Source organism: Eschscholzia californica, unplaced genomic scaffold (assembly GCF_041429995.1).
Source record: "Eschscholzia californica isolate CP2 unplaced genomic scaffold, dmEscCali1.0.p SCAF_6, whole genome shotgun sequence".
NCBI lineage: Eukaryota > Viridiplantae > Streptophyta > Magnoliopsida > Ranunculales > Papaveraceae > Eschscholzia > Eschscholzia californica.
Genome location: NW_028238483.1, coordinates 32,697,150 through 32,712,570, shown reverse-complemented (window position 1 = coordinate 32,712,570; position 15,421 = coordinate 32,697,150). Strand labels below are relative to the sequence as shown.

Below are 15,421 nucleotides of genomic sequence, written 5' to 3'. Positions count from 1 at the left end.
TCTGAGAAGTTGTCTGAATGCATTTCAGGAGGAGGAGCTCTGACTCTTGACAGCTTAGGTAAAAAGATAATAATTTGTTGTAGTATAAACAATCAAACAGAAATAACATTAGAACACTGAACACAAATTTAACATAAGTTATTTTGGTCTCAAGATAATCGAAATCGATCCTCAAAATTTTGCACTCAAAATTTTCAAACAAATGCATGAAATATAAAGGGAACTTGGAGACCATTATCTCTTATATTATATGTATATATAAAATCTCACATTAGACGTATTGAAGGAATAAATCGCTTGAAATTATTGTTACATCTCTCAATGCTACATTTTCTTAACCGAGCTTTGATCGTAACTTGTAAATGATATATTTATGATCTTCATTCTATCTCACTCCTTACTCTTGCCACTTCTAGTACAAGTCACTTGGACAGCTAAAGTCTTCGAAATTTCAGGACATGGAGCTTTTCCGTCCTTATCGAATATCTCTCTCTCAATTGGTATCTCACATTTAGTCTTCCCCAAGCAATACTGCAAAAATCCATAGCAAAACCATATAAGAATATAGAAAAGAAATGAAGTTTCTCCAAATATAAGGAAGTACTTTTTTAAGCTTACCTTTTCGACAACCTTTTGGGTTGACGGTGAAGTACAATTTCCCATAGTTAACATTCCACAAACACCAGTAGGATTACCAAAACTTGCGAAATCTACGCTTGATATAACTTTGTAGTTAGGACAATTTAAATGTGCTTTCGTTTTCATATCGTCAACCACTGCCCGAATAGCACTGTCCTTTCTTTCCCATGAATTCACATGTGGTGGATGATATTCTGTAACCACAGTACAGATAGTATCTCTTTTAACGTTGAGGACTGTAATTCCGTCTGGGTTTCCACCTTCTTCGTCGAAAAGAACTAGGAGGTTATCAGTTGGTTTCAAGTAAGCTCTTGGAATATGATACCTGTGTTTAAATATAGTTCCTTAGAGGAATTACTCATAAAGGACCATGGATTTTCATAAAAGATGATTACTTGTTTTGTTGTTCGAAATACTTACTCGGATTGAGTAGGCTTTCCAAGAGGAGAGAGATAAGACACCCAGTATCGGCCAATGCAATGACCGTTCACCCATGCCATTCCTTTCGACATGGTTGATAGATCAACAACGACAGGACTAGTTCCTTCAGGTTGATCAAAGTATGTCTGAGATGGAGGCGCAAAAAAAAAGAGATCTTGGGTTAAAGAACTCTTGAGACGATAAGCAAATTCGACATATTTCTTAATTCAAAGACAAATCGGGTCTGATTCTTCAAGTATTCTAAATATACCTTGTACCAAGTAAGAGCTGGGCCTGGTCCCTTTGCAGTAGTCCATTGTACTCTGTGAGAACCACCCTGTGTATAATAACGCGCGTATTCTCCTAGCAATCCGACCTGCTCATGTTTTATTCGGTTATAATCATTCTAATATTTTTGGGTTTCGAGTGAAATCTAGTATAGGAATGTGAAAATTACCTTGTGAGACCACCCATTGTTTGATAAGTCAAGTGTTCCTTTGGCCATTCCTTGTACTACCACAGTATGAACACCTAACATACGGCGTTCTAAGTACGAACCACTATCCTGCATGAACATAAGAGATTTATTCGTGTTATTTTTGCATCATCAAGGAACAACAGAAGACACAAAGAGTTGAAATTTGGGTTATTTACCGGTAACCCAACCGACATGCACAATATGCTTATTTCATTAGTTCCTGCTTTGAGGTTTATGGCTTTTCGGAAACTGAAAGACTTATCTATCTTGTTTCCGTGACCCGCTCCTAAAACACATAACCCACATTTAGAAACACAAGGAAACAATAAATCAAAGAAGCTTATAGAGTCGAATGTAAGAGCAACCTATGTATTCTCCGTTTACAAATGTAAGCATAGCATGACCAAGATTTGCAACTTGGATTATTGGACTTTTCTTTGGTAACTCCTCCTTACTTAATTCAAACCTGCAACAAATATTACCATCATATTTCAAAGTTAAGAAACAATCACGATTCGGTTTACAATTCAGTAACAAGAAAGGTTAGAATTACATACTTTGTTGTATACCACAGGTAGTCAGTTTTATCCTTAGTCTGTGCCAAGAGTTCTAAGGGTTCTACATATTTCGTTGGGCATTCTTCGACACTTGGGATCTTTTCGGGGGCCATTTCCCATTTTATGTTCTTGTTAGCTGCTTCTGATTTATGGAAGGTCCTTGCGTTGTGTTGTGCAACCACCTAGGTTGCATGAAAAGAAAAACCCAGTAAGAATTTCAGATAATAATAAGAAAGCCCTGTAAGCATTATTAGACCCCATTGGGCGTAACTCTCCTTGAAACCGGGTACAAGGAAATCAATGCCCAAGACTTATCTACTTCACAAATTCTAGAGTGGTGATGTGGGATAGCGCTAATACCCTTTCATCAACAGCAGGGCTAGAGTCCCAGTAAACGCTCCCATCCCTAGGAGACTACTCCGACTCCATATTAGAGCCCATTGGGCCAATCTCACCCTTGAAAACCGAGTTAGAAGGCAAAGACTGCCAAGAATTTCAACTTCAGAAATTCTAATGCCCAAGCTATGAGATAATGCTAATAAGAATCGTTTTAAGATACCCACCGTTTGAGTGTTAAAGACCACGGTTTTGCAGTCAGGGAGGATGCTAATCGAATGTGCTGGAAGATAATGTTGAGCTCCCCTAAAAGTTGCTACTGCTGGTTCACGAGTACGATTATTGCACAGGAAAGCTGCACATAGATTACTTCCGGGCTTCTCATAGATTCTTGCCTAGAAACCAAAATATGATAAGCTTATTTAGTTTAGTGTCCAAATCAAGTTAATAACATTTTTTTCGATCTATTCTCAGTTTATTCATTTCTTTAATTACCTCAAGCTGATCACCCAGGCTTTCGACATAAACTTTGGTACCGAAAAGCAAAGCCTTCTTACATAATCTCAGAGCTGCGTGCAAATCCCTAAGATGACCCCATTTTGGTTCTTTTTGAAGGCCTATCGAACAAAATGGAATGAAAATTGATTATGAAATTTTGTTTAAGCTTAAGAAACAACAAATTAGAACAAAGATACCGATGATTTACCATATTCGTCAAGTGGAGCTTCGTCATAGTATCGAGTTGTAACAAATGCAGATGATGTTCTACCAAAATTTGTTCCTCCATGATACTATGAACATAAAAACAAGATAATGATCTTTTTAGAACTTCAAAGTTTTCTATGTTTTTAACTTATCAATCGAATCATTCGAGTGAAGTTAATACCATATAATAATTTGCATAAGTTCCATTCTTGGAGAAGAAACGAGCAACCGAAAATGCTAGATCTTCAGCTGATCTTTGAGATGGTGGATCTCCAAATACTCTATACCTACATTTACCCAAAAACAAGGAACACAAACCCATTAATATGCAATTAGTATTATCTACAAACCTTCATGTTTTATTACTAGAATTTAGATTTTCTGCAAGAATACTGAATTTTCGATTCCGACCCATTATAGAGGTATCAAAAACTTACTGAGCAGTCCAGTTTTCTGTCCATAAGGAAGGCTTATGAGGTCTGTTTGGTCCAACAAAAGTGTCTCCACAGTTTCTTCCATTGCAAGTGTTAATCTGTGAATTTATATACAAGATTGAGTCATTTGATTTATTATTCCTTTCGGTTTTTACGTATAGCATAAAATAGAGACTGAACGGAAGATTTATATAAAACTTACCACTGGATCAGGAGCATCAGTTTGCTTGCACATCACCCATGGAACTCCAGTTTTAAGACCCACTGCCATGTTTCCGGCCCATTGAACATATCTAGTTCCTAGCTCTTTAAATTGAGCTTGGATTAAGTTATATTCATTCTCAATCTGCATTATTTAAGTACCCATTACCCTTCAATATGAATAAGAAGAAGAAGGTGGTGTTTCAACAAACCTCAGATCTGACTCGTCTGAATGGTCCGACTGGGGCTGATCTCAAATTGTTTGTTTTTAATAGAACTCATGTGTTTGACTTGGTTGAAGGGTTGTGTTGGGGCATATTCTATTTCTTGGTCTTATTTCTTCTGACTTGAAATAATTTATCGAAATATTAGATCTTTTATACGGGTCTGAATTATGGGTCCATTTGAGTGAGATTTGGTCTCAGACGAAAACAAACATCACTAATGCAAATATGATAAGAAGCAGAGTATAGTTAGGTCTGAATCTAGACCTGGGCTAAAATGATTGGACCTCCTTGAGAAGCAAATAACTTCTCATCTTTCATTTTGTTTATGATCATTTCGGCGAACTTCTTCATGTGTCTCTGCAAACAAGAAAACCTCATTCAAACAAACGATCTTTATCGTCTACTATTCTCATACTAAAAACGGTTTCTTTTCGTTAGAGAAGTTGTTAAACCTTGAAATTTTCTTCATCGGCTCGGAAAGTAATGTTTTTCACTTCTCTAAGCCAGTATGGGAATCCTCTGCTCAAAGTAAAATTATATCAATATGAGGTTAAAACCACACGTAATTTGAACGATATATAGGAATTGGAAGTTGGATTATATACCCGAAGTTCCATTCAGCCTCGATGAAGGGACCAATCCTAAGAACAACATACATTCCTTTCTGCTGGATCAGCTTGATAAACTTAACTATATCATACTTTCCTTCAAAATCAAACTACAAAACAAAGGCAACCCATCATTCAATATATCATAAACATCAAATTCTTTTTTTCTTGAACGAAAAAGTTTGAATATTCGTTCATTAATTACCCGGCCTTCTTCAGGTTCATGAATGTTCCAAAACACATAAGTTTGGATCACATTTAGTCCTCCATGTTTAGCTTTATCAATGATTTCAGGCCACATCTATAAAACATGTACAAATTCAAATTAAATTTATCGAATTGGAACGAAAAAATCATAAACAAGAAAAGCAAAAGTAGATTAGATTAGATTGATACCTCTGGTGGACTTCTTGGGTAATGGATAGACCCTGAGAAGAAAAGCTCTCTTCTTCCATTAATCAACAACGACCGTCCATCGAATTTAACAGCATTCTCATTGAGCTTCTCATCATGTGAATAACCCGAAAAAGTACATAAAGAGAGAAGTGTTATAAGAAGTAAACGTTTCGGTATCACCATTGTTGGAATGCTGCAAGAAAAAAGAGAAGATGGGTATGTATAAAGTGTGTTGATTAATGAATTGGGTAAGCAGAAAAATGAATGTATCTTGTGTTAGAGGAGAGTGATGTGGTTGCAAAGTGATGCTTTTATAATTTGGTCTTCATGTGGCCAGGAAGCAAGCAAATGAGAATTTCCATGGCACCATTCTTAGAATGATAAAACTGTTTATATAGAGATGATTTGAATCAACATGGGTTCTTGTTTTTTCTGTTCTTACTGTTTTTAGTTCTTGGTCCTCATTTCTTCTTCATCACCTTTCTCTCTTCTTTCCCTACAAAGAGGGGAGAGGGAAATGGACGTTTTGCCCTATGAATCGGTTTCCATGCCACATGGAAGCTAGCTTCTATTTTATCACTTGCCATCAATTGATTGATGCCATATGGAATTGGACTAAAATATGAGATGGACAACATAAATCCACCCAATCTAACAAACACAAATAAGAGGTGAAATCTGTCACTCTGTCCAAAAAAATGAACTAAAATTCGACATGGACAACCGAATATGTGGCAACCAATTTAAAAAAGGTGCAGTGGCCTTTCATTACGGGTCTTTTTTTTTCTTTGCGTTCCACGGTTGGCTTAGTTTGAGGGTACTTGTACTGGGCCTATTCTGTGTTGAATTTGAACAACACGGATTAGACCCAATCCAAGAACTATTGAATTATCCGAATCCGCGACGCCCATGGAGAGTCCCAAAAAAGAGACGGGCTAAGAGCAAAAAAGGTGGAGACCCTAACCCTTTAAAGGCACAGAAACAAGAGCTGGAATCCGGCCATCCGAGTGGGATTTGGGCCGGAATTTCGTTTATATTTTCAGGTAGACAATCATTTTTGTCCCAACAAAAATCAATAAATTCCCATTATGTCCTGAGTGAAAAAAGAAGTCGATTTCCCGCCATTTTGTAGCTCCTTGTTATCAAATTTCCCTCCAAATTCACTGGTTAAATGATACCTTACAATTTCATTTCCCCCTTTCTCTCTCTACTTGTTTCTTAGCTTTTTGAATTGTTCCAGAGAAGTATAACTCAAACCACCATGTCGACTCACCAAGACGATCTTGATCTTCTTCTCTCCCTTCAAGATAGGGTTTTAGATACACCACCAGCTTCCCCCTCTACCCATCGTTCCAAATCACCAGGTAATCGATCTTATCAATCAATAATGTTTCAAATCAATAAGTGGGTATGTATCAATTTTCCTTATATCTGCTTGATTTGTAGATTACTTATCTGACGATGGATCTCCAAGGCAAGTTCGAGAAGCAGATATGTCCATTTTCAAAGATGTCGTTAAAGATTACCTCGAAAATGAACCTAAAATTGAATCAAAAGCCCCCAAGTTGAACAGGTTGAAGAGCTTGAATGACCCTGATGCTGAAAAGTTTTCGGGTTTGCGACTTAGGTAAGTTTAGGGCAAAGTAAGTTTTACCCAGATAAGAAAAAACCCTAATGCTTAATGGGTCAATTTCATTTTTCATTGGTTTTTGTTCAGGAATGTTTTAATCTCAGCTGAAGAACTAAGTAACCACTTCTCTGATATACGATTTATTCGTTTGCCAGCCATAAGGTACCCCATTAAATCATATGTAATTCTAGTTTTGCTTGAACAATTTATACCCAAATTCATAAATTTTTCATGTAAGTTAAAGGGGATTTATATGTGGTGAATCTTATCAGGAATTTACTAGTAGGAGATAGTATATCTGGTAGTTGGGCAACTGCTGGTGTTTTGACAGAAAAGGGTATCATAAAAGTGAGTTCTACAGGAAAAAACTACTGTATATGGAAAATCGGCTATCTAGATGAGAAGACTATTATATCTGTTTTCTTGTTTGGAGATGCTTATACAAAGTATGGTAAAGAACAAGTTGGATCTGTTTTTGCCTTACTCAATTCCAGTGTTCGTAAGGATAGTGAGGTATCTATAAGTTTTATTTGTTAAAGTTATTTGTTCTTCTTCATAACTTTTCGATTTTCTAATTTGGGTCTTCATTTTTTTGTAGGGAGGTGATTTTTCTTTGACTGTATTTTCAGCTGGTCAGATATTGAAGATGGGCACTTCTGTTGATTATGGTGTTTGTAAGGGGAAAAGAAAGGATGGAGTTGCTTGTACAATTGCCATAAATAAGTAAGTTATTAGTACTTCTATGTTATTAAATCACTGTTGTGAGATTGATTTCATCTGCAAAGAAAACGTAGTCGACTTGCTTTATTCCACGTTTGTAGCATTTTCGTAAGCAATTTAGGCCTTCATGTCCAAGGGTAGAGTGACGAAAAATTGCCATGGAGAAGTACATTTCCCAAATTCTTATTCCTCGTCTTCGTTCTTGGAAACAATTTTAGTTTGAGATTACTGTTAAGTTTGTGGCCATCCAACTCAAAACCAATTGGCAATGAGTGGAGAGGACCTATACTTTATATTCTTGGTTGCTAGTTACCCATTCTCCCATGTGGGACTATTCTCACAATTACAACAGAGCAATATGTGTAAAAGAACTTCTTCGTAAGATATCTATTTTATCTACTTGTCTTATGAAACTAGTCTCCTCCATTGCTTTTCCTATGTAGGTTTCATTTAGATAAGCTTATAGAACTTTTTCGTAAGATATCTATTTTATCTACTTGTCTTATGAAACTTTAAAAGCTGATCCTGTGTATTTAAAAGAAATAAATAAGCTCCATTGATTTGAGTACGATGATAAAAGTTATCTGCAAATGAGAAACTAATACGCAAACCAGTCCTACCCATAAACGTTTAGAATTATAAGAAGCAACTTCCTAGTTGTCAAAGCTAACCATTCGATCCATCCTGCAAAACTTGAATAACATCTTAACTCGTTTATGAGGAAAATTCTGTCCATCTTTCGATTTCCATGTACACCAGCTGATTTACGCTGTTTTTTAATGCACTTTTTTAGCTAACCAACAAATTAGTTCATTTTCTAATTTCTACTGGTAGAGTAAGTCGAGGCACTCTTTAAGGCGACGATATCAGAATAATATCATAAATGTCTCTTAAGCTTGTCTGATTCATTGATTTGCATGGGACATTAGTTCAGAATCTTCAGATTATATTAATTTGTTTTGCCTATTATATTTGGTTTTGCAGGCGTCATGGGGTATACTGTAAATATCATACCTCGGTAAGAATGTCTCTGATTGCTGCGTATAATACTATTAACCCAAAGCAATAATTGTGGTTCAATATCTAATGGTACTCTAATTTGTTTCTTGGACAGAATGCATCCCAAAAATATACTGTAACTCGTGCGGAACTCAAGGGAGGGTAAGTTCATCTTCTCTACCTTCATCTTTACATGTAAAGGGATATCATCATGTACGATATTTCTCATTTGGTGTCTTTTGACATTGTATCAACCCAGGAACTTAAAAACAGGCTTCCGGAATCCCTTTCAGAAGGAGGGCATTTACTTGGTTGACCCTTTACGTGGCAAAAGAGGGTTTAAGAAGGCTCAACCAGTTAAGGTGTTGTCTGTCGATGGATTAAAGAAGGCTTTAAGGTATCCTAAGCTCATGTCTGAACCTTTTCAACTGCATCTATTGGTATTCAATCTTCCTCATTCATTCATTCATCCATGGAAAGACTTCAGATATTGTCTTTGTTACTCGTAAATAGTATGAAGTATCTGAATCTGTACATGGATTTTATAGTAATGCAGGTAAAGTAACAACTAATGCCCACTCACAGGGGATCAGATTCCTTGAAGAAATCACAGGTTTTAGTTCGTATCTCATCTGTCGGTTATGTTATGCTGTCTTAAGTACTCCATGACACAACTTCCTCGACTGATGAGCCTTTTCTACTTCTCCATTCTCAGGAAAAACTTGTCCGAATGATCTAAAGAGACCTTCTGCTGCGTCAAACCAACAAAAGGGTAGGACAACAAACAGGTGAATCCCACAATGCACAATAGTCTTTGTTCATTCTCCATTTTAATTAATCTCTGTGCTGCCTTTGTTTTTCTTATCATGTTTTTTCTAAATTTCTATTTTGCTTGGTTTATGTTTTCACATTAATTGTATAACTAAAGATTGGTGTCATATAATCTCTCAGTTTATCATCGAACGCGAGATCCTCTTCCACTACAACCACGAAAAACCAACCAGAAGCGAAAAGGAAGAAAGTCGAGGAGCAGCCTAAAGAAAAGATGATTGAGATAGATCTTTTTAGTTCAGATGAAGACTGAGACTCAAACAGTTAAATCATCAAAACTAACCTTTCTAACATAGCAATTAAGCAAGCAACCAAAGTTCAAGATCCAAGCTTCAATTAGATAGAATCAATAAGATTTGTATCTTTATCAGTCTCATGATGATTGAAATTTGATACTTGTTGGTTAATTTTTGTAAGTCACTTATTTAAGCTGTTTTATGTTGCTTCCATTTTCTTTTTTGCTTTCTTTATTGCATCTCTCTATCTCTCTCAAGCTTAAAATACCCCCTTTATGCACTTTTAAAATATCTTTTATGTTGCTTCAATCAGAAGAAGTAAAAAAGAGTAGGTTAAATATTGAGCATAAAGCAAAAACAGCTAGATTCTGTTTAGGACCAAGACAACCTAATCTTGGTGACTTAACTTATTATTGGTATTTTATTCTTAAAGGTAGACTAAAGTTGATTACATTTTACCTTACCATTTTAATATAAATAGAATCTGGACGAAATGATTATGCACTATACTTTCTTTTATTTAAAAAATACAAGATAAAAGTTATTTTTTTTTTATTTTGTTGAAGAAGACAAAAGTTCCTTAACAAAAAAAAAAAACAAGACGAAGAAGACAAAAGTTATTTGCAAGACGTTATTTAAATATTTGAATAATGTGATGCAGCGGAAAACTCTAAATTTTTTTTTTATATTATGTCTAAAACTGCAAACATGTGAGAATTTAAGAGTAAAAAAAAGTTTAAGTTTAGGTCTTCTCCGTAATCTTCGTCTTCTCATATTTTTCTCTCTCCCCTTCTCTTTTCCTCTTTCCCGCTCACTCTCAATGTGTCCATCTCACACTTTCATTATCTTTCTCATGGTCTCTCCCCCTCTCTTATTGTCTCACCATCTCTTACTGGCACTCTTTCCATCTATCTCCATTTGTCTCTCCCTCGCGCACACGCAGTTTTGACGAAGAGAAGTATTCCTTTCACTGGAACGAAGACCTCGAGGAGAGTTTTTGGCTAAACCCTCCTCGAGGGTTTTGTGGTCGACCGATCACAAGAATTTCATGTCTGGTTGCCCACGAAGCAGTTTTTGGCTAGTTGGCCACAAAATTGTCTTGTGGCTGGTTGACCATCAGAAGTTTTGTGACCAACCAGCCACGAAATCCTCGAGGAGGGCTTATGCTCCTCGAGGCCCCCTTCGTCTCAGTCTCAAGCGAAGTGAGTTCCAGCAAAGGAAAATTTCTCTTCGCCGGAACTATGAAAGACCAAGAAAGAAACAGTAACGGTGAGAGAGGGATAGAAAGAGTGAGAGAGAAAGAGAGAGAAGGTAACATTAAGAGAGATAGAAAGAGGGAGTGAGAGAAAGAGACTTAGAAAGAGACATAGGGTAACAGTGAGAGAGAAAGATAGAGAAAGAAAAAACGAGTAAGAGGGATAAAGAGAAGGAGAAAGAAAAAGAGATGAGAAAGAAGAGGTTGTGGTGGTGGTCAGGTGGTCAGAATGGTGGTGGTGGTCAGAATGATGGTGGTGGCTGGAAAATATGGTAGTGAAGGTGATGAGAAGATGAAGATTAGGAGGCCAAAGTACAATCAGGTAAATATTTAGAACCAAAAATGAATATGCCCCTTAAGTCAATCTTACTTAAAGAAGTCTTTATGTTCCGAAGATTTTCCTTTTTGCCCCAAAATCCCTACCATTCGATGAATAAATTAAATATTGGTTTCCCAAACCTAATTGTTTCGAACTAACAACATTCTAAACAAATAATTGTAGGATATCAAGAAAATCGAAAACTACCTAAAAAGAACTTTTTGAAAATGGTAAAAAAACATACTAAACCCGATTTGAGGACTTAAATGATGGAATTTGATCCCTAAAGTGGATCAATGGTGATGTTAGCGACAACTATTGTGCGGAATGTTATTTCGCATCAACGTATAAAAATTTCGTCTAATTCAAACACGATTATCTTCGATTTTGACCATTTCAGTTGTTTACCTTTATTTTTTGCCGTATCGATTTCTTCTATTGTTGGGTCAATTCATCTTACATCATAGTGTCTAAATTATTTACTTTAGATTTAGTAAGGTGATATCATTTTTTTTAGCTTGGATATAACATCTGACTATATATTTTAATTGGATCTCCTATCAAATTTTAGACCAAAAAGTAGTAATAACTTAAAAATTAGAGGCCAAAATAGGTCGAAACACTCACATGGTCGACTCCAAATCGGACCGTTTATGTGTTTAGAGCAGGTCCAACCCCAACCGACTGAGACCTAAATTTCAAATTTTCGGCCTCAGTCGGGGGAAAGGGGGTGGGGTCCAACCCCAGTTGGTTACTTGGGGCTAAGCCCCAACCAACCACTTCAGCTGGTCCTTACTTTAAGGTCGGTTGAAGTCCCCAACATGATCGTTGGGGACATCCCAACGATCATGTTGACACCCAGCCATTGGATGTGGTCCAACGGGTAGATCTGGTTGTTGGATCACATCTAAAGGTCTGATTTTTTTTCTTTTTTTCTTTTTAAATATATTATTCTTAAATCTATTTAGTTTTTTTTAAAAAAATATTTTCAAAATCTAATTAGTTAATTTTTTTCAAATCTAATTAGTTATTGTTTTTTAAAAAAATTATTTTGAAAATAGTTCAAACACTCTTCGGACACCCACAAAAAACTACACACGTGTTTTCTACATGTACAAATTTTCGACTGCAAGAGGCTGGAGTTGAATTTTTGAGGTTGAAAATTTTGAGTGAAGATAACGTTTTTTCGGTCACTGAGGTTGGAGTTCCTATTATGGTCCGACCAGTTGGAGCCAACTATATCACCCTTCCCCATGGATAACTTAAAGTAAGAGTACAACAATTAAGATTGAGGTGATTCACATCCAAATGATGACAAAAAAAAAAAAAAAACAAGCTCCCCATAAATGAGAAAAAGGTTTTCCCCAACCCATGATACCCTTAACATGAGTTGTCAAGAGAGAGAAAGATTGAATAAATCTCATATAACAAACAAACAATGCTGGTGGATAAAAAAAAAGTATACTAAGAATTAGAGAAAAGGAGAAAGAGAGAGAGTAGGAGAGTTGTGGTTGTGTTTAGGAGGTGTTCTTTTTTGATAGCTTGGTGGAGGTTGGTGCGGATCAGCGAACGCTTCAACTGCATTCTTTTCCGGTTTCTCCCCAACCCAACCCAAGGTCTCTTCTCTCTCTCTCTCTCTCTCTCTCTCCTCTTTCTCTCTCTTTCTGCAATTCCAATTACATTTTCTCTCTTTCTTCCTCATCAGTTCTTTTGGATTTAATTAATGCTACCATCATCTTTCTCTCTAGGGTTAGAGAGTCTGTGGTTCTCTAGAGAAATCACACTCTCTACCTGAAATTCCCCCCATCTCTGTTTATCTATCTATACATTTTACTGGCATTAAATTTTGGTATATAAAAATGTGGTTTTGTTATGGGTTTTCTTCTTCAACAGATGTATAGTTGAAGATATCAGATTAAGAAAGATAAGATCAAGGGGGGGTTTTTCTTCATCAGGATGAGTGCTTCTAGGTTTATTAAATGTGTTACGGTTGGAGATGGTGCCGTTGGTAAAACTTGCATGTTGATTTCTTATACCAGCAATACATTCCCTACTGTGAGTTCTCATTTTGATCTTTAGGTTTCATTCTGTTGATTTTCAGGTAGCTAGGGTTTTTCTTATATCTTGCAAACCCACCATTTGTTTAGTGCTAAAGTTATTGATTTTTGCTCTTGGGAGCTCTAATTCTTCATTAGTTTAGTTTTTTTTTTAGGTGTAACCTGTTAAAATTTCATGAAATATTTAATTTCCTCTAGGATTTAGCATTATGAATGTTCCACATTTTGTTCTATTAGTCAGGACACTCTTCGTGATCCCCTGGACCTTCCTGGAATCATTAGTTAGGGTTGACTTTAATGTGTGGATATGTGTCAAACTGTGAAACTGAGATGTTATAATCTTCTTTGATTGATAATAATGGTAAACAGGATTACGTGCCAACAGTTTTCGATAACTTCAGTGCAAATGTTGTTGTGGATGGGAGCACTGTTAATCTAGGGTTGTGGGATACTGCTGGTAATTGAATTTTCAATTTTTCTTTCTGCCTTTCTTCAAAAATATATTTTGAGTTTTGGTTCGATTTCACTACTTACACCCCTATTCTTGAATTATTTGAAACAGGACAGGAGGACTACAATAGATTAAGACCTTTGAGTTATCGTGGCGCAGATGTTTTTCTGCTTGCTTTCTCTCTCATTAGCAAGGCCAGTTACGAAAATGTTGCGAAAAAGGTCAGCTGTCTTTTTGTGTAGATGTCAAGAGATTGTGATTTCGTTTTGTAGATTCTTCCCCATGACTTGAGATGCAACTCTGGTGCTGATTATTATATATATATATATATATATATATATATATATATATATATATGTTCTTCCCTTCTTGTTTCAGTGGATTCCTGAACTGAGGCATTATGCACCCGGTGTACCGATAATTCTTGTTGGAACAAAGCTTGGTTAGATTTTCTCGTAATCTCATTTGTGTCCAACTCGTCATTTCTATTTCTTAATATATGTATAGATGTATATCCCCAAAATAAGCCATTTTTAGTTCTCACGATGTTAGATATTTGATTTGACATTGGGAGGTAGAAGCACCTTTGGCTGAGCTTGACCCAACGAAAAGGGTAAAAAAGTAGTGTAATAAATTACAAGATTTTCATGTATGATGGCTCAGGCAGGCTCGGCAGAATTCAGCAAGGTGCCAAACAGAAAAATTAGAGATTATCCGAATGCAGAATCTGATTGAGTAGTCCAGAGATAACTCGTACAATCAAATATTCCCCCAAATATTATGAATTTAAGAAATCTCAATTCTCAGCCCCTTGAAGAACTTCAAGTGAATTCCTCTCTGCAGAAGATAGTTTTACCATGGTCTCTCTGAAAAGAATTCTGCAATCTGGCCTTCCACATGTAGAATAGAACCTAGTAAATTGGGTCTATCATAGCTTTTGAGAGGTGAAGTGTGGTTATGTGGTTGAGAGCAAGTTAGAATTATAAGATTTAATGGTGAAAATATCGCTTCCACACATTCTTTTTAATCGTAACTGGTCTTTGGATTTCTATCTGCCAGCTATGAGCTTGTGATGTATTAATGATGTCCATCTTTACTGCTTTTCAGATCTTCGGGATGACAAACAATTTTTTGTAGACCACCCTGGTGCAGTGCCTATCACTACAGCTCAGGTAACGGCAGTACTCACCTTTCACCATACGAAACCCTTCAATTAGTTGTATCAGTAAAGTTTTGACTGAAATCCAATCTTCTTTTCTTTTACTATTGAAGGGCGAGGAACTGAAGAAGATGATTGGTGCTCCTGCCTATATCGAGTGTAGCTCAAAAACACAACAGGTATATTAGCATCACACAATTTTTGTTTCTCCCGATTTTCCGATGAGAAATGTTTTGAGGATTTTATTACTGTATGTGACTGCAGAATGTGAAGGCAGTCTTTGACGCTGCCATTAAAGTGGTGCTACAACCACCCAAACAAAAGAAGAAGAAAAAGGCCCAAAAGGGTTGCTCCATTTTGTGATCAATGAAGTCTGAAAGGAAAAGATTACGCGAGACTAATGTTCACTCAGTACCAGTAGTGTCGTCACCATCTTCCACTTTTTATCTTCTCATTTCATATGTTCCAAGTTAGAAAGCAAGCTTTGGTGTATAATAACAGTCTCAACTCTTAACTGACAGTTTGTAATTGGAGTCATGTGGAAGATTTGTTTCTTGCTTTTGTTGGTCTTATAATGATGAATGATCTGTAACCGATAACCAGATAAAAAACAAGATCCCCTTTTGAAATGAACTTACTAGTGGGCACGATTACGATGATTATATTCATCACATTCCTTGTAATCTCTATCAAACTACTGCAGAAAATGTTTGAACCTAATACTCTTTGCAATGCTTTTTAGTATTTTTTCCCCTGGACTTCT

The 15,421-nt window shown here is 36.3% G+C and overlaps 3 protein-coding genes across 3 annotated transcripts; 2 read left to right on the top strand and 1 right to left on the bottom strand.

The window, feature by feature from the left end:
* Positions 1 to 214: 214 nt before the first annotated feature.
* LOC147533716 (beta-galactosidase 13-like) lies at positions 215 to 5,366 on the bottom strand. The gene is made up of 19 exons (XM_086650719.1): positions 5,002 to 5,366; positions 4,811 to 4,906; positions 4,603 to 4,715; positions 4,450 to 4,516; positions 4,262 to 4,354; positions 3,772 to 3,915; positions 3,573 to 3,667; positions 3,317 to 3,422; positions 3,137 to 3,221; positions 2,926 to 3,047; positions 2,658 to 2,825; positions 2,095 to 2,276; positions 1,903 to 2,003; positions 1,714 to 1,823; positions 1,517 to 1,624; positions 1,331 to 1,435; positions 1,060 to 1,205; positions 619 to 964; positions 215 to 531 (listed from the first exon to the last, which is right to left on the bottom strand). Exons 1-19 carry the CDS (start codon positions 5,182 to 5,184, stop codon positions 391 to 393), a joined length of 2,511 nt encoding a protein of 836 aa, XP_086506845.1. The 5' UTR covers positions 5,185 to 5,366; the 3' UTR covers positions 215 to 390.
* An 808-nt stretch (positions 5,367 to 6,174) lies between these two features.
* Positions 6,175 to 9,630, top strand: MCM10 (minichromosome maintenance 10). The gene is made up of 11 exons (XM_086650717.1): positions 6,175 to 6,365; positions 6,448 to 6,628; positions 6,719 to 6,793; positions 6,904 to 7,144; positions 7,230 to 7,354; positions 8,336 to 8,369; positions 8,466 to 8,512; positions 8,610 to 8,747; positions 8,899 to 8,963; positions 9,066 to 9,138; positions 9,302 to 9,630. Exons 1-11 carry the CDS (start codon positions 6,263 to 6,265, stop codon positions 9,432 to 9,434), a joined length of 1,215 nt encoding a protein of 404 aa, XP_086506843.1. The 5' UTR covers positions 6,175 to 6,262; the 3' UTR covers positions 9,435 to 9,630.
* Positions 9,631 to 12,281: 2,651 nt separating this feature from the next.
* On the top strand, positions 12,282 to 15,378 carry LOC147533714 (rac-like GTP-binding protein 5). The gene is made up of 8 exons (XM_086650718.1): positions 12,282 to 12,607; positions 12,885 to 13,046; positions 13,418 to 13,505; positions 13,611 to 13,720; positions 13,878 to 13,941; positions 14,607 to 14,671; positions 14,772 to 14,837; positions 14,923 to 15,378. The coding sequence occupies exons 2-8, from the start codon at positions 12,948 to 12,950 to the stop codon at positions 15,019 to 15,021; spliced, it is 591 nt and encodes a 196-aa protein (XP_086506844.1). The 5' UTR covers positions 12,282 to 12,607; positions 12,885 to 12,947; the 3' UTR covers positions 15,022 to 15,378.
* The last annotated feature ends 43 nt before the right edge of the window (positions 15,379 to 15,421 follow it).